Source organism: Brachyhypopomus gauderio, chromosome 7 (assembly GCF_052324685.1).
Source record: "Brachyhypopomus gauderio isolate BG-103 chromosome 7, BGAUD_0.2, whole genome shotgun sequence".
NCBI classification, from domain to species: Eukaryota; Metazoa; Chordata; class Actinopteri; order Gymnotiformes; family Hypopomidae; genus Brachyhypopomus; species Brachyhypopomus gauderio.
In genome coordinates, this window is record NC_135217.1 from 20,986,982 (window position 1) to 21,010,158 (window position 23,177).

The window sequence follows — 23,177 nt, forward strand, 5'->3', positions numbered from 1 at the left end:
GACTCCTCAGAGAGGGCACATAATGCATTTAAGCTAAATAATAATAATACTAATATTAATAAAAATTATCACATACAAATCACATATAAAAGAAATCGCTGTAAATCGCTTTAATAAAAACTATTTTCTAAAGCAAATTAAATAGTTACAAACAAAAACAACTGCAGAGAAAGTGTAATCAGCTAACAATTACTAGGATTATAACTGTAGATCCAACACACGCAGAGAAGATGCATTATTAACTCTTTATTGTGCATGTTCCACACAACCACATTACTCCAGGTGTAATTCTCTGGCCATGTTGGAATCTCATGTCTGGTTTCTCCCAGGTTTAAAGTCTCCCTCTCTCTTGCAAATGGCTACCATAATGAAGTATTTTTAACACATCACAAACTTGTTCTAAAATAATTATCCTTATCAAACCAAAATGGCTGGACCTAATCAGGCTTGAATGTGCTGTGTAAGCCATGGTGGTGTCTCGATCATGCCTCAGACAACATCAACAACATTAGGAGACCCCCACTGCCAAAAACTTACCCAAGGGTGTTGCCTGCCAGTCGGCCCAAAGGGTCAGAATCAGACAGGAACCAGGGCGGATCGCTAGTCCTACCTGGCCTGGACGTCCTTCCTGCCCCTGAGCCACTGCTCAACTTTGAACTGGAAACAAAAGACCGGAGATTACAGTTACAAACCTCTAGCCCCCGACGGGGACTACTGAGTAGAGCCTGGGGGGTCCAGGCACAGATGCCAATTGGCCCATTCATCTGTCTGTCTAAAACAGTGGGAGGAAACACTGGAGGGGCTGACTAGCATGGCAACACCCTTGAAAAACTCAAACAAAGCTGTTCACGGTTCAGTGGCTGCTGGGTGAAAGCTGGAGCTTCTCTGGCTCTCTCCTCCACGCATTTAACCTGCTTGACTGAACACCAACCAGTGTGCCCACCACCACCCCAGCCCACACAGGAACATTCATGTTAAGCAGAAAATCCAGTACCACGTTTTTACCTGGCCTGGGTAAAATAAATCAAATAAAACCAAGATGGTGCTGAACCGTGAGTGAGACACAAGCGGCAGCATTCCGCGCCATGCAAAAACACCAGCTTTTACCACCACGCCACCATGCCGAGAAGACCACGTATTGATCTAAATGACTAATCAAAAGTGCCAAGGCCAGTCATGTTATCCAGCCACTTGAGGACGAGGTGCTTTCCCAGAAGAGAAAACAAAAGCCACTCTCATGGGACGTTAGGATGGAACTTGAATTACACCTTTAGCTGCGAGCCCATTCTAACAAACAATGCAAACCAGATGCAGCCGTGTCTTTTACAAAGCCACAAAAGAATGCAATCTATACATCCAGGGCCCGGAGGCTCTGAGGCAGACGCCTTCACATCTGAAACACGTCATTTTCTTTAATTAAAGAAAAAAAACACCCCCACCCCCACCTCATCTTACTGCAGGATGCCTGTTAAAGTACACCCTGGGCAAATAAAACACCACCGCAAGTGGAGCTCTCCGTCATACATGATGGTGCAGCTCTGCATGAAAAACAAGCGAGATCAGATTTCTTAACGCAGAACCAACTGCATTAAAGGAGCTTTAACGCCCAACTCAAGATAATAAAACCGGCCGGTTTTCAACAATATTCCTTCTATTAAAAGCTCACTTGGTACAAATATAAAAGGTTTAACTCACTACGCAATGCCTGCGCTACATACTACAGCCAAACGCAGCCATCTAAACCCGAATGACACTCAGTGGAGAATGACACTTGCTCTGCCCCCCCCCCAGACAAAACCCCCCTGCTCACTGCGAGTCTACACACATTACTGGAGTCTCACCCTTCATTTCCATCCGGCTTGCCCAGCTCCAATCGATCGGGCTGAACAGCAAAACTGATCCGGCAGATGCGTCCATCCTGAAACAGAGGGCAGCAGCATCATTCCTGCAGCGCTGGGGACCCTGCACATATAACCAAGGGCTCCAGGGCCATTTAACCCACATAAAAGTCCACCATCTTAAAACATCGTTTCAAATCCTACCTCGAGCAGGAAGCCTGCATGGTTGGGTCCGACCACACACTGTTTAAGTGTGGCCTGCTCCAGGAGGTTGAGCTGTGGATGACTGGAACGTGGAGAGACAAGAACGTCAAGGAGATTCTACTGAATCTGTTAAACACCTATTATCATTCATATTAGACAACTAAACAGAAAAACTTCGATGTGCCCAGCACATCTGAGTATTTAAAAGCACCCCCCGCCCCCCAAGCAATAAGCTCATTGGTTCAGGCTTTAGGACTAAATTCTGCAAGACCATCACATTCCAGGAGGATGTTTGCTTACCATCCACATATTCCAGATGTTTTGGAATGGGAAAACCGTCACAAATGTCACAGGCATAATGTGTGTGTGTGTGTGGGGCGAGATCATTTATGTGAGATTATTTCTAAAATGTTTGATTTTGAATGCAATAAGCATTGCAATACATTTGAAGCAAGTTGTGAACCTGTGGAGTAACACCCAGGCTGTCCTGCATTTTGTTCAAATGATTTACATTCATCAGCTCATTTGAGTACTGCTGCCTTCTGACATCAGTACCGCAGAGGCAAATCCTAGCAGAGCAGTACAAGCCCAATGATGAATGGGGGAGAAGGGATGGACTGAATTTGCTGAGAATCCGCATATGGCCCATAAACGCTGGAGAGGCCCAAGTCCTGCAGCCATACTACACATGTGCCATTTTGATAGGAGAGGGGGAATAACGGTAGTGCTCAACACAAAGTTTCCGTTTGACTCTCGCTCATATCCCTTTACCTGTTGCAGTTGTATTTGTTGAGTTTTTCAGAAACCTCACGAAGTCTGCGGAGAGAAAATGACACATTAGAACCGTTTTTCAGAAACACGAGCAAAACAAACGCACTAATACGAGCGTTGTGCTCCAGACGACAACCGCCCCCATGAAGGGAGTTTCTGAATAAATCCTGAAGCAGCTTCTCTGTCCCTACACTGAGGGGAAAGTGTTGCATAAACTGAAAGCCTTATGTAACACTTCATCCAGAATCATCAGTGGTGTGCACATTTAACAAGCTCTATTGATTAGGTGTAGCAGACCCTTTTCAATACCAGTGTATGGCAAGACATTTTAATGGCATCCCTGGGCTCTCCAACATTGATCAGCTTGAACAGAATTTTCTGTTCAAACAAGTACAGCTCGTATAAGGCACACGGTCGTGGTCATAAAACAGCACACTGCCTCTTTACTGGGGCTCCATCTCCACACCATCAGTTGTTCACAGGGGCCAAGATGCTACAGGCTGAGGCGGAGCTACACGCTACTGCCCATAGTTGTGTTCCATTGAGTGGTGGCTCGCCGCAGCCCAACTGGGCCGGTTCTGCTGCACCACGTGAAACTTTCCAATCAATTCAAACGTTTACAATGACAAAGTATTTTCAAACCCTTCGTTTCTTTTCATACCTCCATTCATTTAATACCTCATACTAAAAATATAAATAAAGAAATCATTCTTGAGATGCAAATTGGAGAGCCAAGAAGGGAGGCATGCAAAATGTCAATGCATGAACAGCATTTTAATCACATGGTGTGTTACGAACTGAGCATCACTTTTGGTGGAATTACTGAACTGGATTCAACCATTTGTTAAATAAAGTGAATATGGTATACTTGCACATTTTGGACGTTTTAAAAAATGAGAATGAAATGAGAATTCTAGCAGGACATGCAACATTCCTGCTCATTTATATGACAACATTTTGAACCTAAATGTACTTAATGTGGCCCTGGGCAACTACCAAAAAATTAACAATTTCTTTTGACAGCCTGCATAGAAAGGTTTAATTATCCAATGGCTTACACACACATGTTGGCTTATTCTAAGAAATGTTCAGTATCTCTGCTTACATCAGTATGTTTCAGCAAATAGGGATAATTTATACAGCTGTTTAGAAAAAGGGAGGAATATGAAACTTGGCTTCAGTCAAAACAGGCCTTGATTAAATAAGAACAGACCACTGTGTTATGAAATTTCTGATAATATGGAGGCTTACTTGCTATGCTGGTTCAAAAAAAAAAACTATTATAAAATCAGAGCCCTGGATTGGCCCTTGCTCAGAAATAAGCCAGCTCACCACCTTCTGGTAGCTCAAAAGTGCTGGCAAGAAAGAGGCAGTCACACACACACACACGCGCCATCAGTCAGTTTCAGTGCCAGCCGTCAGTGGCTTCCCGTGTGTTACCTGATGCCTTATCTACCCAAAGCACAAATAGGCAATGCAAGGAAAAGCAGATGTACAATTGAGAATGGTAGGTATGTGTAATCAAACAAGTTCATCTTGGACAGAGCTGCCATTTCACAGAACCTCCAGAATGTGTTCCTCTCGAGTGTTTAACGGCATCACTGGAGCTTCACCGCCCGTGTTCAGCACCATTTCATTTGACCCCCACGGGAGAGGAAGTCTCCCACCCTGCTCCTCAAAACAGACGCTCGGCAATGGGTCGCCTTAGAAACCAGCCGTGTTGGCAGAGAAACACCTCTGATTAGCCTCTGAGGGCCTAAATTAGCTCTCCTCCGATCTTCAGTGACAATGCCCCTGTACATCACCTCAGCCAGATGTGCAGGGACAGTCTGTGAACAATCACACACACCATTCATTATGTCTGGAAAACCGAGTAATATTGATTTGATTTATCCAATGCCAAGAAGCTCTTTGTGCAGGGAATGCTGTAATCAGAATATGCGAACAAAACTAGACTTTAGTGTAGTGATTTTAGAAGGTAACCAGCGAAGATTAAAAGCAACTAACAGACCTTTCAAAATAAAAATAAGCCAGACAATTAAGTACTTACTGGTAAATGCTAGAAAATACCTGCAATATGACTCAAAATACGGACTGCTGCCTTTATCCATGTTGAAAACAAATTATAACAGTTTCCCAACTTCCTCTCTTAATCTGTGGAACAATGCGCGAAGCTGCATAATTTGCAAAGCATCTGCAATGTTTTCAAGTACATCAGCTAGGCTGAAGCCCTGAATAAGTAGCTTGCATCCAGCATTGTAAAGTCAAAGGGAACAGTTGTTTTGTGCAGTGAACCATTTGGGAGCAGCCCGTGTTCAACAAATAGCCTTGGACTAGCAGTCTAATGTGCTGATGTCATCCTGAACCTCACAGCTGCACATGAAGGGCCACAGAGACTGGAAAACACCTCATTTCCGGTGACAGCGGAAAACCAAGACTCTTCCATACAGGACAAATAAACAGACAACTTAATCACCACAAGTGCACAAATACTTTGAGTGTCACCTCGAAATATGGTCCGATATAAACTCAAAAGCAAAAAAAATCCCTGATGATCATGATCACACATCTTGCGACAAAGCATTAAAAAAAGAAGACTGTGATCTTTTGATTGGCTATTGACAATATAACCCATATCCGCCGGCAATTAAAATGTGTGATCATGGTGCTAATTGTAGGACAGCGTTAAATTAATTCAAATACGAGTCTTAAAATGGAATAAGTGGGGCTACCGTAATGTTCCTAAAATGACCCAGACATGCACATATACACATGTATATGTATTAAGATAGATTACAATTGACGTCTTTATTTGTAGGCAAATAAATTATGTAACTCTGTGGTCATGAATAGCAAGATAATGAAGCGTAGCCTACACCAAAGAAACATTTGTAACCGAGGTTGAACCTTGTAGATACGATTTCGCTGCCACAGACTAATCTGAAGTTGCGGTAGTCAAAACGAGCTAGTTAGCTGGGTTACAACTCAGCAATCTGGCTATATTATAATAGTAATTACTTTCCTCCAATGAAAATTAGTTTTAACCCAAGAACAGGCATCACCGTAAAGCTGGCACTGATGTTTAGATAATAAATTATTAACCGTAAGCTGTCACAAATCTATTAGTTAAGAGAATCAGAACATGTAGCGTTGGCTACATAATTTAGCACTGGTCCTTAACTAGCCTGCTAACCAGCCAGTACTAGTAGTTGTATCAGGTAACCACAACGTCACGTTGTACCTCGTAAAACATGAAGTAAACCTGGTTCACAAAAGCACTACATTACATTTACCCCAAACATTATCCTCAAATAGGGAGGACGAAGGCTTCGTTGCCGACGTTAACACGAAAACAACAGGGCTGAAATACAGACTCCGACCAAAACGCCCGTGTGTTTCGCCAAGATATGAAGTCTTGAGATTTTGTTATTGTTGTTTTTTGGGGTTTGCGGCGATTAACTGTTAATTTGCAAACATGTCTTGTTTAAGTAGTCAAGATAGCTTTCTAGCCAAGTTATATGAAATGGGAACAAGAATAAGGAGTTGCACAAAGCCGTCAGGGAGGCACAACCCACGTCTCACGGTACGACAACGTGCAGAGAACGTAATTAGCCAAGCTAGCCGGAATAGCCGTTAGCCAAGCTAGCCGTTAGCTGGTCGGCGCTCGCGAGCTAGGTCGCGCGAGCTAGCCGCGAAACAGACGTGCTAGCTAACTCGACACTCTAGCACAAGAGATTTCTTAACCGCTTCTTGGTTCACGTCATTGGCGACATCGCCGAAATAACATTTAACACAACGAACAAAAAAATCTGTACTGTTTGATTAATAAAAAAAAATCATTACAGTTGAGCATATTTGAGGGTTCCCTCTCTTTTCTCCCCCATCCCCCAACCCGCATTGTCCATCTCAACTTTGACTATCGGCCAATCACTCCGGTTAGCGGGCGAGCTATCGGGGGAAGCGAGCCGCTCTGCACCCACACCGAGAAAGACCGGACGAGCTGGGCCGCACTACCAGACGATAAAGTAGAATCGACTAATATTAGTGACGCCAAATAACCATATCAGATACGACAAACTATTAAAACAGACGAAAAGAGCTTCACCACACCCCGTACACAAATATTGATTTGAACCCTTATCCCCCCCCCGCCCGCAACAAATACCTGTCATTGAGCTGATCCTCGGTCCCGGGCAACGGGTGAACGACGAAGTGTATAGAGGTCATTATTTCAGTCCAAAATAAGCCGAAATGTGTCAAGTATATGGGTGTCGTTTCTTACTGATTAGGTGTAATGGCGTATTTGACTATAAATCCTCTTTGCGAGACAAAAACCCAGAGCTGAGACATACAACCTCCTCACCCACATGCCGCCATCTTAACTCTATCAAGCTTCTTCGTTCTGTCTCGACCGACGAGGATATAACGTCGACGCTGACTGGATCCCGGACCGCTACAGGAAAACGAGTTATGGCGAAGCGGATTGGCTGTGGAGCATAAAAGGGATGAAAAGAAGCACTTCTAAGCATGTGTTGTCATTGCGAGGACACTGTTGTTAAAAACGGTCTTATACATATAATAAAAAACCACGATGTTGTATGCGTGTGAGTGTTTGAATTTAGTTTTTCCTGGAGATAAAACACGTTCTTTCTTGAAATGCGTGCGACAAAGTCTTTGAATTTTGGATTCCTATGACAATATTATAAATACTTTATTATGATAGCGTGTCCTTCGCTCATTTGACCAAATTCGTGAATTCTGCACATTCGTGAAAAGGGAGACGAGCTACTTTATATCGACGTGACTCACATACCTGGGTAATGGGCAACACGCACGCGCCACTCTGGGCACCTTAGCGGCAGAAAGCACGAACAAATCTCTCATATTTCAGAACAAAGACAATGGTCTCATATCGCTGGTATGGCGAGTCACCATGCTCAAGGCTCTAAAGAGTAAACAAGTGATAGTCTTCGTGCACCCTTTACCCAGGTCATGCACTGAAGTCAATGTGACTCATTAAAAGGTATTAATTATCAAAAAGAAAATATAAACTATAATTAATAAATAAATAGACTGAGAAAATAATTTTAAGAGGTAAAATATAAACAAAAAAAACATGGTCAACTGCTCATTTGAGCAAACTGTGGCTAGTTTTCAAAAACACTTTATGTGGCACTAGACAGATACAAAAAAATAATTACATGTACATCTACATGTACAAAGATGCATATGTTTTTGGTTATTTGTTTTGTATACTTTGTTGTGCATTTTCTCTTGTTCATTATCTTAGATGATAACTGTCAGTCAACAGGTCTGTCATGCTAAAAAACCTAAACAAAACAGGTACATGTTCATGACAGGTACAGTCCACCATAAAAAATGTTTACAATAATAGGAGAAATAACTAGTTCAATCAAGAACAACTGTGTTGCCAAATGTCTGCTAATTTGAGGCCTCAAAAATATTAATTAACAGAAGCTTCTACTTTTCTTTCTTGATGTTGCCTAACACTCATCTGTCCATAAACAATTAGGGCCAGGTTTAGCAAGCCATAAAATCGTAAAGTCAGGTGTACAAACAAGTAATGGGCGGGGCATGGATGCTAAGGTGGGGGGAATCAGTGGACCAAGGTATGTGTATGGAGCAAGATGGTCATGGGTAGCAGTAGATGTACGGGGAAAATTATACACAGAATAATATTTTATCAACATGCTGTTTATAGTTTTTACATGTTCAGATAGAACAAGCCCCTGCTGTTGGAGATGGTCCATAATAACCTGGAGGCTGACATATAGTAATCTGCAATAATACGTCTTCCAGCTTCCAACTCTTCATGTATGCTCTGTAAGAACATGATAAGTGCAGAACGTGGGTGTTCATTGGTCAAGCTCCTACCAGCCAGAGAAGAGAAGCAGAGAACTCAATGCAGTGTGGTCTGCAAACTGACCCATATTCCAATATGAAGTACATACTGTCAAAAAAGCATGACATGTTTATAATTTAAAGCCTACTGCTGGTTGATTCACATGACCTAATTGTATGATCCAATTGCAATGGACTAGACAAAACCTGCAAAAAAAGCACACAACTATGTCCTTATATGGCTATAAGGAGAAACTGTATGCAGTTCATCGCCTCTAGCCAATATAGCAGAACAAAAATTTCAACACCTCTTTTCCAGCAAAACCCACACAAACCGTTTGATGTGCATGTGAAAGAAATGCGATTGTATTCCGCTGCTAAATTACAGAACATTTGCATGGATGCAGGACTGAGAGAGAACGGTGCAGGATGTAAGTGCAGGACGTAAGTGCAGGACATCGTGCAGGAGGTCAGTGCAGGAGTCCATCAGCGAGGGGAGGGTTTGGCCTAAACATTACCTGTACACCCTCCAGAACACAGATCGGTGGTGCAGGTGGGGGTGGGGTGCTTTTCATGTGCTTTTTGTTGAAATGTTTAGATCGACTCTCACAGTATGACATACGGCAACAACTGCTGTTCCTTTGAAATATCCTCTAAAACTCTGTAAACATATTCACAGATAAAGATGAAAGAATGACTTATGGAGAATGATAATAATTGTCAATGGCAGGCAGGGATATCAGAAAATCAAAATTGTGCTGTAAAACAGTGCCTTTGTTAAATATTCAGTGCAGTCTATTTCAAATTGTAGATTGTATCATTTAATTGATCATATTTGGAATCTTCAAGAACAGAATCAAAGCAGCTAAATATACAACTTTGAATAGTAATGTTTGGAAAATAATGCATGTGCACATTTTTCAAGAATTTATGAGAATATGTCATCAGTTTAATGCAAATAGTGTAAATGATGCAATTCATCATTTGTATCAATGAAACACACCACTTCAAAGTGTGTGTGCATACTGTAGACCCCGAAATGCAGCAGCCATACAAATGGCAGAAGTGAATACAGTATTGCTTTGCAATGACCAACAGGGGGCAATCATGTACTGAAAGGAATGTATCACCTTTGAGGTAGTGCTGTTGCATTTTACCAGCATTACTGTGATTTACTGCATAAATAGTTTAACAAAGCAGTTTGGTTTTGCAAAATGAATACACATAAAATATTTTGTCATTAGAATAGGTATACAAATGAATGAAAAACGCTGGGCTAGGTTTCACAAAACCAACATAACCTAAAGAGCATCTTTAAGTGGTAAAGTGAGTGTTATACTGAACACACCATCTCTCGCTCTCACTGGAGATTTTAATTCTATAATGCTTTAGGGAAGCATTTTTTATTAATATCCACCTACAGAGGCAAAAGAAAGACCTTAAGAAAGATTCATTTGTAATGCAAGTATTTTCATTGGGCTATTCATGTGAAATAACCTCTGCACTTTAGGACATGAGCCAGGATAAATATAGCTATAAAAGTGGTATTTCTGGCTTGGATGGTTAAAGATTAATTTTTTATGCAAATATACTCCATAGTTAGAACAGCTAACCTGTTCTATCATGTCTTTGATCTCCTTGGGTTCACTGCACTTTGTGCTTCCCGAGAATTTTCAAAGAATGAGTCAGAAAGCTAAAAATATGCAGAACATCAATTTAGGTCTTTCAGCCTCAAGATGGGGACAGTACAGGGGTTGTAGTGTGGGATAAATATCTCAATTCAGAGATGGAAAATCCTTAGCCACTTCAACCTTATTGCAGTTAAAAATTTCACCATTGTCTAAATAGGCACTAATAAACAAGATACTCATAACTCACAACAACATCTGGGGCAGAGTGTATTATCAGCACATAACACACAGGCTGAAGTTTATTATCATATTCCACAATGGATGTTAGCTGACTAGCAGAGTTTCAGTAAGCCTTAAGGTGAAGCAGGATATTTTTGTTTGAGGTCAAACCCAAAGTTCGTCCTTTGGTTTCACCCTCAAATGTACGATGATTCCTCTGAGAGCATCAGCACTACGTTTGCCCGCTTTGGTAATGTGATCACTTTAGGAGTGTTGACCACTGGCTTCAGGCCAGGGAGAACCCGAAAATAACTGTCCACGATACCATTCACCCAGTATTACCATTTATACTAGACAATTCTGAATACACACTCTAATGACCAATCCATTGGCCAAATATATTTTGCAGTCTTGAGTGCTCATACACACAAGTGCAATGTTCATTAAAATACATTTAGCTATAAAAAATCCCTTATTCTCTCTCTCTCTCTCTCTCTCTCTCTCTCTCTCTCTCTCTCTCTCTCTCTCTCTCTCTCACACACACACACACACACACACACACACACACACACACACACACACACACACACACACACACACACACACGTGAAGCTGGTCTCCTGCTTTTATCAGTGGTTACAGTTGAGGTCTGGAGGAGAACAAGGCCACCTCACAGTGTTATTTACATTAATCATGAGCAGGAGATCAACATTGACCATTGGCCCCACTGTCCCCACTACACTACTGTGGCTGTTCTACCACAGCTGCAAAGAAACACAGTGAGACCGGTGTGGTCCGTCTGCGGTTACACTCCGACATCCACGGCCTTCGCTTCCAGTGTGGGTCATTCTGACTGATGGAGGAATGGGGAGATAAATGGATATACAGATACGTATAGACAGATACAGGAAACACAGAACACATAAAACAACATTTCTAGTGCTGAAATAACATGTGAATAATATGTTGAATAAACTCTTACCGTGTTAATCTGTGGCCAACTGAATGAACATTAAGACTGTAAAAGCTAATATCCCACTAGGGGACTTTACTATAGGGGGTACACACAAAACAAAATACACAGAACATGTAAATGGACATAATTATACTGTGAAATACAATGCAAAATAAAAACAAAACAGTGGGTTCCACATAGGCTATTAGGCTTTGGCTTTGATAAAATTGATGAGAAAGCACATTTGAACTGGATCATTTGTAGATGATCCCCAGTAACAGTAAAGACGAGCAATGCACTTGAATTCCAGCAAATTCATGGTTCATGGTTACTGCCATGTTACATTGAAACGTCAATTAATATTGTTTCTCCACTCACAGAAGCTGCAAGAAGCTCAATCCCCAGCTCAAAACCCAGTCTGTGTTAATCTAGACAGGCTGAAAGAGAACAGAGGAAGATCTGATTGATTGATTTTTTGGTGTGATGTTTATATATGATGTCATTTACGGTAATTGATTTGTTTACAGGACGCAAAAACCAGTCACCCGTCACTTTTATATCCCACATGCACTGCGTTATTATCTATGTAATAAAATATACTAGCAGTTGTAAAGGGAGAAACTCATTATCTGGTTATTCTCGACATTGCGACCTACAAGCCAAGGCCTCGGTTACAAGACATTATAGCCCTGCTGCCCTTACAAAATCCACGACAGGATCATCAGGTGTCGTCATGGCAGTGATTTTCGAGCTCGGGTGGTGATCGCGTTTACACGCCGGGCGGTGAACGTGTGCCATGCTGATCTCACGACACGAACCAGCCCGTGATCACGCGTCGCTTCTCTCCTTATTGGCTGGAGGCGCCACACACCTTTACTCACCATTGGCCTGCGGTGGATTCTTGCCCACCCATGCCTCCGACGTTTGAAATGGCTGAATGAGTAATAACACAAGAGGGAGAATTCTTTTAACATGTCACACGAGTAAGATTGGGCCAGTCTTAGCAATAGCCATTACCGTATATACATCTTCGTGTTAAAACATGAGTAAATTGCATCGTGATTCATCTGCAAATAATGTAAGTAGCCTGTCAGCGTTTGGGATTTTAAAAATGTTTGCTTCTTCTTTCAATAATGCGTTATTGTTATTTGGAAACACAGTTGGGTAATATTACTATTAGTTCATTCGTCTATTAAAGAAAATAGGTTTGATGCTCGTAGAGTATTTTGCCTGTGTCAGAACTAGGTTCTGTTCAGAACTAGGTGAAAGTTCAGCCTCGCTTTCATCCTCCACCCAAGCAGCTCCCCCACCGTCTGTAAGCGGGACGACTCTTCTAATAGCTTTGGGTTCATTCGTCGCCAGTAAGCAAATGGCATATCTCAAACCTTTCCCCCCAGATATTACATAAAGTGGTTGTTTTTGTAATATACACAGCTTTGAATATTACGCCTACTGTATTTTCTTTGATAATAATTTGGTACCAAACAGATTTGTTTTGTTTCTGTTTTTGTTGGGGGGGGGGAAGTGTTGAATAAATAGAATAGACTAGCTTTTTATCAGTTTTGAGTGGAGGAGTTAATCCCATAAAGCACAAATGGGCCTACTACCGTTTTAAATCTGTATTTATATAACTTTTTTTGCTTTATTTTCCAGTATCTGTTTCTTAAATTTCTCTAAGGCGACCAATAAAGTTTTCTTTTGAGTATATCGAGTATATCTTATAACAGGACCTCCTAGATGAGGCTATGAGTAGCCGGACGGTGAGTGGTCCTTCTCTGGGAAACGCGCAGGCTGGAGAGTCCCTCACTCACACGGAGAGCCGGAAGGATGGCCCTTCCTGGCACACCAACCTCTACCTCTTGGCGCCTCGCTCAGACTCCAGTGAAGGAGAGTCTGTTTGCAAAGGGCCACAGGACATCCATGAGTCTGCTTTTGTGAGTGTTACGTTTTTCATTCTTACAGCATAAACCAAAGAATGGTTCTGTCAGTTTCATCGGTTACAAAGGCTTGTTTTGTCAATTACGCGTGGCAGCGGAAAATTGATCAGCAGTCGTGACACACGTCTTGCTTCTCCAACAGACATTACAGTGCATGACGCCACCTTGCACCCCTCCGGCTGTTGAAGTGGTTCAAGGAGACATGATGAAGGGCGTGACTTACACCGCCTCACCCCACCCCCTGCTGACAAAGGGCAGGGCTATCAGCGTGATCCGTCACACATCCGACCCCTTGTCCAATCCTGCCGTCCAGAGAGATACAGGGAGTGGACCCAGCCTGCACAGCCACGCCCAGAGCAGTTCTGGGGCTCCTACTAGCACTGACCCAGGGGTAAATCCTCTGAGCACTGATTCGCCCACCGTTCTGACTCCTCCCCTAGCCCCACCCCCCCTAACTCTTCCCACCCCTATTGGAACGCTCTCTGGTTTTTCTCCTGCAAGTGTGCTGTCAGTAACAGTGTTCCAGATGACTCCACCAGCGCCACCTGCTGGCTTCCTGCCTAACATTCCACCTCCACATACGGATAATCCACCACATGCCTCTCCCGGATCGGCCGTTTTAATTGGGAGTCCAATTTCTGCTGCCGCTGTTGTGACCTGTCAGGCTCCCGCAGGAGCCGTCCTGGTTCTGGTGCCGCAGGCATCGTTAGCCCCGCAACCCAAGACGGTGCCCTACGGAGGGTCAAAGTTCACCGCTATAGCTCCTGCACCAGGCCACGGCCCCCCACTGCCACAGATCAAGGCGAGACCCGACCTTACACGGGTGCGCTGTCATGTCTGCACCCACCCTAACTGTGGGAAGACCTACTTTAAAAGCTCCCATCTCCGCGCACACTTGAGGATTCACACAGGTGAGAGACGAGGCAGATGAGGGTTCATTTTCATTTTTGTGTTGATTACCAATATGGTAAACAGTCATTTTAACTAAAAAGTATGAAGCTTTGCAGCAACTGACCTTAGACTACATGTGATATAAGCCATCGGTCATCCTCTCCTGCACATACACATCTTTTGCAAGCACAGGAAAGGGGTCAAAGTGTTTGTGTAATCATGTAATTGACAATATATTGTAAAAAGAGAGAAACAGTTTCATGAATGCAAGAGTACTTCCACAGGGTTTAACAAAGTGGAAGTCACCAGCCTAGGTTTTATAAAACTACAGATCGATAGTTTTAGAACGTAAACATTCTCCCCACAATGTTGTTCTAATCACCTAGATTTGTTCATTAGCTTGATTAACCACTAATTCTAAAACTTAAGTCATTGAGTGCAAAATTATGCCAGATCTTATTTTTTGAAGCCAAACTTAAAAACCTGTGAAAACATTTCATTGGGTCTATGTGAACAAGATTTGTTTGTATTTTAGACTAGGACAAGGAGTTATTCTATGAAGAAAATGTTAATTTTGTGCTTGATGACACTGTGCACAAAGTATCACTAAGCAATATTTATAAATGTCAGTGGAAATTCAACCAATTCAGGACCTGACAATCAAAAGACGTTTTGTAGCATCGTCTGAGGATCTGATTTCCCTCACTCCTCTCTAGAGTGGAAGTCTGTAGTCATTGGCTATGAAGGAATGCCTGGGCCTCAAGGAGAATAATGTTAATGTTTGTGTGCACTCCTTCATGCAGGTGAGAAGCCATTTTGGTGCCGATGGGAAGGTTGTGGGAGACGTTTCTCCCGCTCGGATGAACTGTCCCGCCACCGGCGTGCTCACACGGGAGAGAAGCGTTTCTCATGCCCCATGTGCCATGCGCACTTTAGCCGCAGCGACCACCTGGCCAAGCACGCCCGACGCCACCTCAGGAGGGCTCCGCCCTGGCAGGTGGATGCAGGACGACCCCGGGCCACCGGTGCAAGGGGTCGCCTGCTGGTGACCCTCAGCCCCAAGGCTGGGAGCTAGGTGTGCGACACAGAACCAAGAGGGTTCGTGGAAAAACTGAGCTGTGGACTTGGCACCTACCTTAGTGTCAGGTGTGGCAAAAACACACAGGCCGTGTGCTGCACAAACGAACACAGAGTAGGGAGCCAACCGGACCGTGCGAGTTCCAAGGACACGATTTGAACATCTTAGGGTTTTGTGACTCCCTCAGACTACCAAGAGACTTCACAATGAAATATTTGAATCTATTTGTTCTATCGTGTTTACTTCTTGAATGTAAATTCAAGCGCAAGGTTTTTCTTTCTGATAAATCCAGCCAAGAGAAGAAAATCATGTGTAAAATCATATTTAAAGGAACCCACAATACTTCATAAGACTGTCACTGTCTGATTCAAATGTTCTAACCAGTGTCAATAATGTTCAGGAAGTGCATGTTTGCTGAAGTGACAAAAGTTTGCACTGATCTCATGTAGCAGTATGTAGTTTGCACAATTCTCTGATAGTTCATGACATTTTTTTTATAATTCACTTGATTTCTTTAATAATAGAACTTTAACAAAGTATTAAATCACTGAACAAACTTTCCTCATTATGACAAATATTTTCACTTCCAAATTGTTTATTCTATTTTGTACAATCTCTGTTTTAATAAGAGTGTAAGTTTACAGCTTGAAATCATTAATAAAATATTTAAAGCTCAAATATTTACAACCAACATCACGTTACCACACGGCTAATGCAGGATCTCACCTGGTTTGCTACAGGCAAGAGCATCTATTAAAAGGCCGTGTGTAAATTCTGTGAGGAGTAAATCACTTCCCAGTTAAGCAATGACACAATGCATTGCCAACAACCCCCATTGTATTGCAGTCAGGTTAGACGAGGCAAGGCAGCCAGCACACACAAGCACGCTTGTGTACTGACCAGTAGGACCAAGCTACAGAGGCCCGGTCATGTTCATTCAGTTATTCACTTTCTACAAGACGAAATCAAAGTCTCATGTAAAAACGACACTTTCTTTTAACACTTTGAGGGTTCGCGTTAACCAGAGCACTCGACAGCTTTGAGAACAGCGACAATGGCATCTGTTTACCCAGCAGCTCACTTCTGCCAACAGCACTTGCAGAAAACTATTCAACACATTCTTTGCTCTGCTTCCAATTTGTACATGCATATATTTATATCATCCTATAAGTGAACCACAAAGTTGCATGCCAAAGCCATTCCAGTTTTGTAATTATAGCATCAAATAAGAACTTTCAATTGTGTTAGTGTTCACAGTACACTAGCATCTACAATACCCAATAGTGCTCCTGCCTTTAATTAAGAAAATATCTTAAGCAAAATCTCTTCAGAGCGTTTGATTCAAATAATTTTCCCAAAGCCCTGAACTTGAATTCTCAGCTGTGCTGCCACCTACTGGTATTCCCCCAAAATACAGAATAAATACCCAGCTTCATGGTTAGATACATAATACCTACCAAGTAGTTCACTGTTCAATAACTCCACCACAAATGTACAACTCTTAAAAGCACTGCAACCAAAATGGAATTTGGGTTCATGTTGAATAAATAACTGGGTATGCAAACAGGAATTAATAACAACAGGAAAGATTCTTGCATATTATATAAGATTCTTGCTGTTTGCATATATTTAGAGGACCGACTTCAACTCTAGGTGTTGAAACAGTAATAACAGAGGCCTCCCAAAAAATAAACAAATCCTATAATTAAAATAGGTTGTCTGGTTTGTGACATAATTTATTATATTAAATGGGTTTGTTGATCCACCAACACCTCAACATCCTGCCTCCATTTTGTATCATCTCTGCTAAACTCGCAGCTTAACTGAAGATTCTAGAAGATTCTCCTTCATGAGCCACACAGCCAGCGCAATACTACGCTGGAGTCGAAATCGACGTCTCGGTCAGACCAGGGTGCAGGCACCATGGGACCAGTGAAAAGTTCTTCATGGTGTCCAACGTGACGCCGCTACTCTGAATCTCGTACCTGCAAAATTCAGAAGACCAAAAACATTACATGACATCATTAAGTTGTGCTGTGTAAGACTTTGGTACGAATGCTTAAGAGGCTTGTGCCATACACCGATTTAAGATCTGTCAAGCTATGAATGAATTTCACTGCATCCTGAATCTGTGTGGAATGCTGAATTTAGTTGCTGAAGTTATTTCCAACAGCAGAAATTACAGGAACACAAATGTTAATCTTTTTGCTTGAAACGATCTAATGTTGTCAAGGTTATTTAACAATCAAACAAGCACAAGATTTAGCTGTACCAGTCTCGTGTGGTGATGACATAATGCACAGGTGCTCTTGGTTGGTCCGTGTGCACACACGTGGGCCCGATGCGGCTGGCCCCGGTGTGGCTGAACACCAGCCAGTCCCCCACGGAGAGCTCGGGCAGGAGGCAGTGCTCCACAACCTGGTCCAGGCTGTCACTTGAGGGTCCCCACAGACTGCTGGGAAACACCGGCTCCTCCGCGGACACCTCCTGCGACGGGACACAAGCGAAGGAGGTCATTCGTTTTGAGGCTGCGCAAACACCGCACAAAGTTAAAACTGAGATATGCAGGTACGTCCCAAGTTCATCACTGGAAGATTTAAGGGCTTTTACCTTGTGGAGAACTGGAACAGGAACAGATTCCTCCAACAGCTTATAGGCAAACGAACCAAATACCCCATCATTGATACAGTAGAGAAACTCCAGCTGATCATTTCCAGACACAACATCTAAGGAACACACACACACACAATTTGCTGCGTGAGGTAAATTTCCCCCAGAATGGACCAGGACTGCAGGAACAGAAGAGAGGCCATAGGTGCAGTGCTCACCGCGTGGGCAGTGTTTGGTGTTCCGTACAATGGTTTTCTTTGACGTGACGCTCACAGCCAGCGAGAAAGCAGCAGAGACATAGTACGCCCCGGGCTCGGCGATCACCGCCACGCCCGTGGACGGGGGGAAGTACACGTCCAGGATGGGCTTCAGTGCCTGGGTCACCTGCAGCGGAGGACAACCCCAAACATCAGGAACAAACCGAAAGCTGAAAAGGGGAAAAATATCTCTATAAATAAATCATAACAAGCACCCCCCCCCCCAACTTCAAACAGATGGCACTGCAGCTGTTAGCCATTGAGTCACAAACATTCATAAAGTCTTAAGCAATAAAAACACCAGTGGTTGTTGGTAAGGTTGGCCCACTTGTGCCCCCCAACAGACAAACAGGGAACGTTTATTTATTTAAGTACTCGTTACCTTTTCCAACTGACTCTCTGTTCCATCAAAGCCTCCTCCAATGTCCAGAATATTCATGACAAATCCATGCTCCTCCTGTGTAAAAATGATGAACCTTAATTGATGCTATGGAGGGTAATGTGTCTATGCTCCACTATAAAAATACTCCTAGAACACGGACAGGTGACTAAACAGAGCGTCTGCTGACTCACCCCCATGTCAAACACACATCGGGCATCAGAGACTGCACGACTGATGGCCTCTTGGTCAGCACAGCAACAGGGCACATGTAACCTGGGACCAATCAAGTCATTCAACTCGGCGTTACATGTCACCACGTCAACAAGGGGCGGCACCATTGACATCTACAGGTTAGGACTGCAATGGAGCGGCGATCTGTGGGGACAGGGGCTCACTTGATGCCGGCGACCTGCAAGCCGAGCTCTTTGGCGCCCTCTAGGAGTTGCCTGCAGTCCTTCAGCGTGCAGCCGAACGGCATGGCCGTCTGCTCCCGCTCGCAGCACGCCCCCACGGAAGACACGTGCAACAGCAACCTAATGCAGACAGACAGACAATACACTGAGCACCATGCAAGTATTGCATGCTTATGTGTACAAGGGGCATTAATGCACAGTCACTGCCCCCAGAAAATGGCCTCGGCACTTTACTTAGACTTGAAGCGCCATCTGCTGGACAAACATAAGAAACTAAAAGCAAAGAGGAACCTGAACGCACGACACAGACAGGTCTCTACAAGCCTCTCTTTATTACTAGCAACATGTGCTGGTGATTTTGTGTGGCGCTGATCCTGGAACAGCTCGGGACCGTGTGAGAAGGGAGCCCTTACTTGGCGTTCGGGTGAGAGCGGGCGATCTTGCGCAACTCCGCCTCGCTGTCGCACACCAGCAGCTGGACGCCCTGCCTGGCCGCGTGCTTGATGTAGGAGAGCTGCTTGCACACCCCACCGAGGATGATGTCCTGGGACGCCACTCCGAAGCTCTTCACCAGCTCCAGCTCGTGCTGGGAGGAAAAGGCACCCAGAGCATGAGAGAGGATTAGTGCATATTAAAAACAACTGCTCACATTTGGCAAATATAAATAAGGTCCGCTGCTGATTCCGTTTTAGGAGATGGGTTTAATTAAAACCTGGAAGAGCTATAAGGAATATGAAATAGATCAGGTTATTCCACTAATGGTTTTATCCGCAACAACTGTCAACCATGTACAAGGCTGGTCCGACTGGAGCAACCGGAGGCTGGGTGCCTCAGTGGAGGGCACAGTGGCACGGCCGCTACCTTGTTGGAGCAGACGAAGCCTGTTCCCAGCATGGCCAGAACCTCCAGCACCACAGGACTGCTATTGCACTTCACCGTGTAGAAAGGCCGGACCTGATCCATGTGAGTTCTCCATCTGACCTGCTGCCAAATGACAGCCCCGAGGTCAGCCACGAAGAACGCATTCTTCTGGGTCTGGAGGGGAGAGGACACTTGGCTATATGCTGCATATCGAGGACAACATTGACATTTTATTGGAAGGAGGGGTGCCTCCAGAACATTTTTATATTGTCGTTGCAGTAAGCAGCCCGCCCAAGGGTACACATTGAGAAAGAGAGCTGTTTAAACCCGCCAAGTCCGAAAGGAATTCTGACCCGGCGTTCTCCTGCCAAAACTTACAATTGTTTGCTCAATGATATGCCTGTCGATCACGTCTCGGAGAGCAGTGTCTCCGTCTAGCAGCTCAACAGAATAGTGCAGTTCATCCAGCATCGCCTTCATCGTCATCCACAAGCCCAGTTCAGCGCAGGCATAAAGCAGGTCACCTATTTAGCAGCACGCTCACCGCTCCCGGGTCCTAGCGATATCCACTGTAGACCACGGCAAGAAAACAAACCAGCAGTTAGCTCTGAAACATGAGAAACAGCATTTAAACCAAGCGTCATCCACAGATAGAAGACAGGTAGGACAGTCTGTCTCCAGTCAGAGAGGACATGATAATAGCACACCAGGACTGCCTTTTAATAGAAAGGAACAGAAAATGCTGATCCCTCTTTGTTTCTGTAAAACAAAAGTGACGGTTGCTGTAATATTTGTGATCTGGGAGCCACCTCGTCAGTGACTTCTTTATGTTACAAGCTACTACAGCTATTAATTCTATTGAAAAGTCTCTTTGATGGTATGATCACTACTGCTGCTGGCAAAACAACATGTTGGATCACGTGGGAAGAGCCGCATTTTCTCAGCTTGAACACACCCAACCAATCCCATAAAGGGCTTAATAATTAGCTGAGGAGTTGAACCCGGGACAGAAGAGCAGAAACACCACAACACTCTGCAGTGCTCCTTGACCAAGAGTCACAAACACCTGCTCCAGGAAAAAAAAAGCTGGTGCTTACTGATTTTAGTGGTTCTCTCAGTGACTGTGAGAATCTCACAGAGCTGCATTTGGACTGACAGCGGAACGCCTATAAATTGTTAAACACCACTCAACAGTTGCAGCTGGATCATCTGTACTTACAGACAGGCCAAAATCGGACCCCTCTTGTTATCAGCTAGGATCCCAAGGAGGCTCAGCGTTGAAGTCAAACTGCTCACGGTAGATCGATGCTCCCAAGTTGTTCTGATAATTCACGCACACCTGGGTTAAAAATAACACATTACACATCTCACACATAACAAGAATTGTATTATAATTATATATACACACACGCATACACAAGCATATATATATATATATTATATACACACGTGCATATATATACATATGCATATATATATATATATATATATATATATATATATATATATACACACACACACATATATATACACACATACGCGCATGCATGCATACATATACGCTCACATACACACACACACACACACAAACATTTGTAAGTCAAGTAAAAAGATCAAACATGACATGCCGACGACATCGTGTTTACAGCCATCTAACATTAACCCAACGTATCAATAAAGCGGCCGCCGTTATCTTCACCTAAACGCTGAGACGTGATTCATCCCGCTCACTCACACTAACGTCCGCTCGCTCCGCCGTTTTAAACGCGTCCGGACGTGAAGGAGCAGCGAGCGGCAAACCCGCCACATTTACGAGCCCTTCACACGGCAGACGCCAGCTCGCCGTTTAAATACGACAAATACGAGCTTCTCAGATTATAGGACAAATATAGATTGTTACCGTGTGGGTTTACATTAAAGGGTTTAATTATGTACACATATTAATGTATATGTAGCAGTTAGCAGGTTAGCTGCTACGTGGCTAACGTTAGCTTAGCTCGTCTGAGCTCGAGCGGGATAAGTGACCTCTGGGCTGACTAACCCAGCCCTACATGACGGTTTCTCTCAGGAAAACATCCGCAGTCTTACGCGAACATTAGCTCAAAAACCCTGATTTACGTGTGCCGACGGTGCACACGACGCCTCGTTAAACCAGCGAATCTAAACTCTCCGGCGCCGTGCGGTTGGTTGTGTGTGAGGGCGTGGAGCGGACGGCGAGGTCCGTGTTTTCTCGTCCGCCACACACGCAGCTGCCGCGGCTACTCACATGAAACGAACTCCGAGCATTTGGGGTAAACCGTCTTCTCTTTTTCGGCGGAATTTTTACGAAAGATTAGGCACCTCTATAAATAAAACACAATGAAACCCGACGGCCATACGCCAGTCCCAAGTGCGAATCTCGTAGTTCAGGGCGGGGATCCGGAGCTGCTGGCCGTGAGGTGCTGCCTGAACGGACGGACTGACAGCGGCTCCGCTCCAGCGCTCTGAACTTCCTCTCAAATAACCGAGGCGGGGGGTTCACACTCGGGCTCACAAGTCTACGTGTATCGGGAAGACTGAGAATAAAAACCAACCCATGTTTGTTTCTGAAACATTTATATGTAGGCGTAAATACGTAAGTAAACAATTTCAGATCTTAAAATAATTTTTTTTATTTCTTATGTTATTTTTTAAGCATACGCAAATGTTCCAATAAATTATTACTAGTTACATTTGTGCATTCAATTATAACTTTTATCCATTTATTTATTTATTTATTTTTATTTTTACATTTGTCGAAAAGTTCATTTGAGTGACAGCCTACCTGCCGTATGTCTCCTCATAAGGTCATTCCCCCATTGCTCTCACTGAGGCCTCGCGCGGTTGCACGCGCTCCCATCCATCCGACTGTAGCGTTCATGCTGCGCGCACCTTGCAAGTCAAGCTGCTGCGTCCAGAGGCTGATGGCAGCAGATGTAGCTCCTTTATAACGTGAATGACTACTCTACCGAGGGAGGGTTTATTAGTCTACGCCTCAGCAAGAATGTCTTCAAGAAGAAAGGAGTAGCCTCTGAGGTTTTTGTTTGTTTGTTTGTTTGTTTTATTGATAGGATCAAGACATGTCTAGTCTTTGAATGCATTTGTGAATTTACAAGTCAATTACTTTTTTTAAATAATAAATATTATTATTTATAGGAAAGCTATTTCAGTTATCCATAAATTCAAAGTTTTAAAATCAGAAGTTCCAAAACAGCTCACTTAGCAACACTGCAAATGTATTTATGACATT

At 43.6% G+C, this 23,177-nt stretch overlaps 3 protein-coding genes across 10 annotated transcripts in view; 1 reads left to right on the forward strand and 2 right to left on the reverse strand.

Moving 5' to 3' along the window:
• ubr5 (ubiquitin protein ligase E3 component n-recognin 5) overlaps nt 1–7,221 on the reverse strand; it is a 37,036-nt gene extending 29,815 nt beyond the window's left edge. For 5 of the 7 annotated variants that reach the window (XM_077012473.1, XM_077012476.1, XM_077012474.1 and 2 more), the window contains exons 1-5: nt 6,979–7,221; nt 2,814–2,858; nt 2,043–2,124; nt 1,842–1,918; nt 538–657 (exon numbers count right to left, since the gene is read on the reverse strand). In XM_077012473.1, coding sequence (XP_076868588.1) covers nt 538–657; nt 1,842–1,918; nt 2,043–2,124; nt 2,814–2,858; nt 6,979–7,040 — 386 coding nt within the window. In that variant the 5' untranslated portion in view covers nt 7,041–7,221. The remainder of the gene's footprint in view (nt 1–537; nt 658–1,841; nt 1,919–2,042; nt 2,125–2,813; nt 2,859–6,978) is intronic. The other 2 variants (XM_077012478.1, XM_077012479.1) reach the window with 2 other exon arrangements.
• A 5,220-nt stretch (nt 7,222–12,441) lies between these two features.
• Nucleotides 12,442–15,970, forward strand: klf10 (Kruppel like factor 10). Its single transcript, XM_077012489.1, has 4 exons — nt 12,442–12,558; nt 13,208–13,414; nt 13,560–14,328; nt 15,112–15,970. Exons 1-4 carry the CDS (start codon nt 12,523–12,525, stop codon nt 15,381–15,383), a joined length of 1,284 nt encoding a protein of 427 aa, XP_076868604.1. The 5' UTR covers nt 12,442–12,522; the 3' UTR covers nt 15,384–15,970.
• A 1,127-nt stretch (nt 15,971–17,097) lies between these two features.
• Nucleotides 17,098–22,864, reverse strand: azin1a (antizyme inhibitor 1a). 2 transcript variants are annotated; one of them, XM_077012488.1, is made up of 12 exons: nt 22,713–22,864; nt 21,129–21,248; nt 20,288–20,478; nt 19,910–20,083; nt 19,462–19,634; nt 19,031–19,168; nt 18,827–18,908; nt 18,636–18,710; nt 18,215–18,380; nt 17,997–18,112; nt 17,659–17,873; nt 17,098–17,371 (listed from the first exon to the last, which is right to left on the reverse strand). In XM_077012488.1, exons 3-12 carry the CDS (start codon nt 20,393–20,395, stop codon nt 17,260–17,262), a joined length of 1,359 nt encoding a protein of 452 aa, XP_076868603.1. In that variant the 5' UTR covers nt 20,396–20,478; nt 21,129–21,248; nt 22,713–22,864; the 3' UTR covers nt 17,098–17,259. The 2 variants fall into 2 exon arrangements, with proteins under 2 accessions (XP_076868603.1, XP_076868602.1); XM_077012487.1 differs by lacking the exon at nt 22,713–22,864 and adding an exon at nt 22,176–22,371.
• Between the last annotated feature and the right edge of the window lie 313 nt (nt 22,865–23,177).

Excerpts from the sequence above, each read along its gene's own strand:
- klf10 (XM_077012489.1), top strand. The coding sequence starts at position 12,523 with ATGAGTAAATTGCATCGTGATTCATCTGCAAATAAT. Across the intron at positions 12,559-13,207 it reads GTGATTCATCTGCAAATAAT|GACCTCCTAGATGAGGCTAT; the intron begins GTAAGTAGCCTG and ends ATCTTATAACAG. Across the intron at positions 14,329-15,111 it reads ACACTTGAGGATTCACACAG|GTGAGAAGCCATTTTGGTGC; the intron begins GTGAGAGACGAG and ends TCCTTCATGCAG.
- azin1a (XM_077012488.1), bottom strand. The coding sequence starts at position 20,395 with ATGACGATGAAGGCGATGCTGGATGAACTGCACTATTCTGTTGAGCTG. Across the intron at positions 19,635-19,909 it reads GCTTCGTCTGCTCCAACAAG|CACGAGCTGGAGCTGGTGAA; the intron begins GTAGCGGCCGTG and ends TTTTCCTCCCAG. Across the intron at positions 18,711-18,826 it reads GATGTGTGTTTGACATGGGG|GAGGAGCATGGATTTGTCAT; the intron begins GTGAGTCAGCAG and ends ATTTTTACACAG.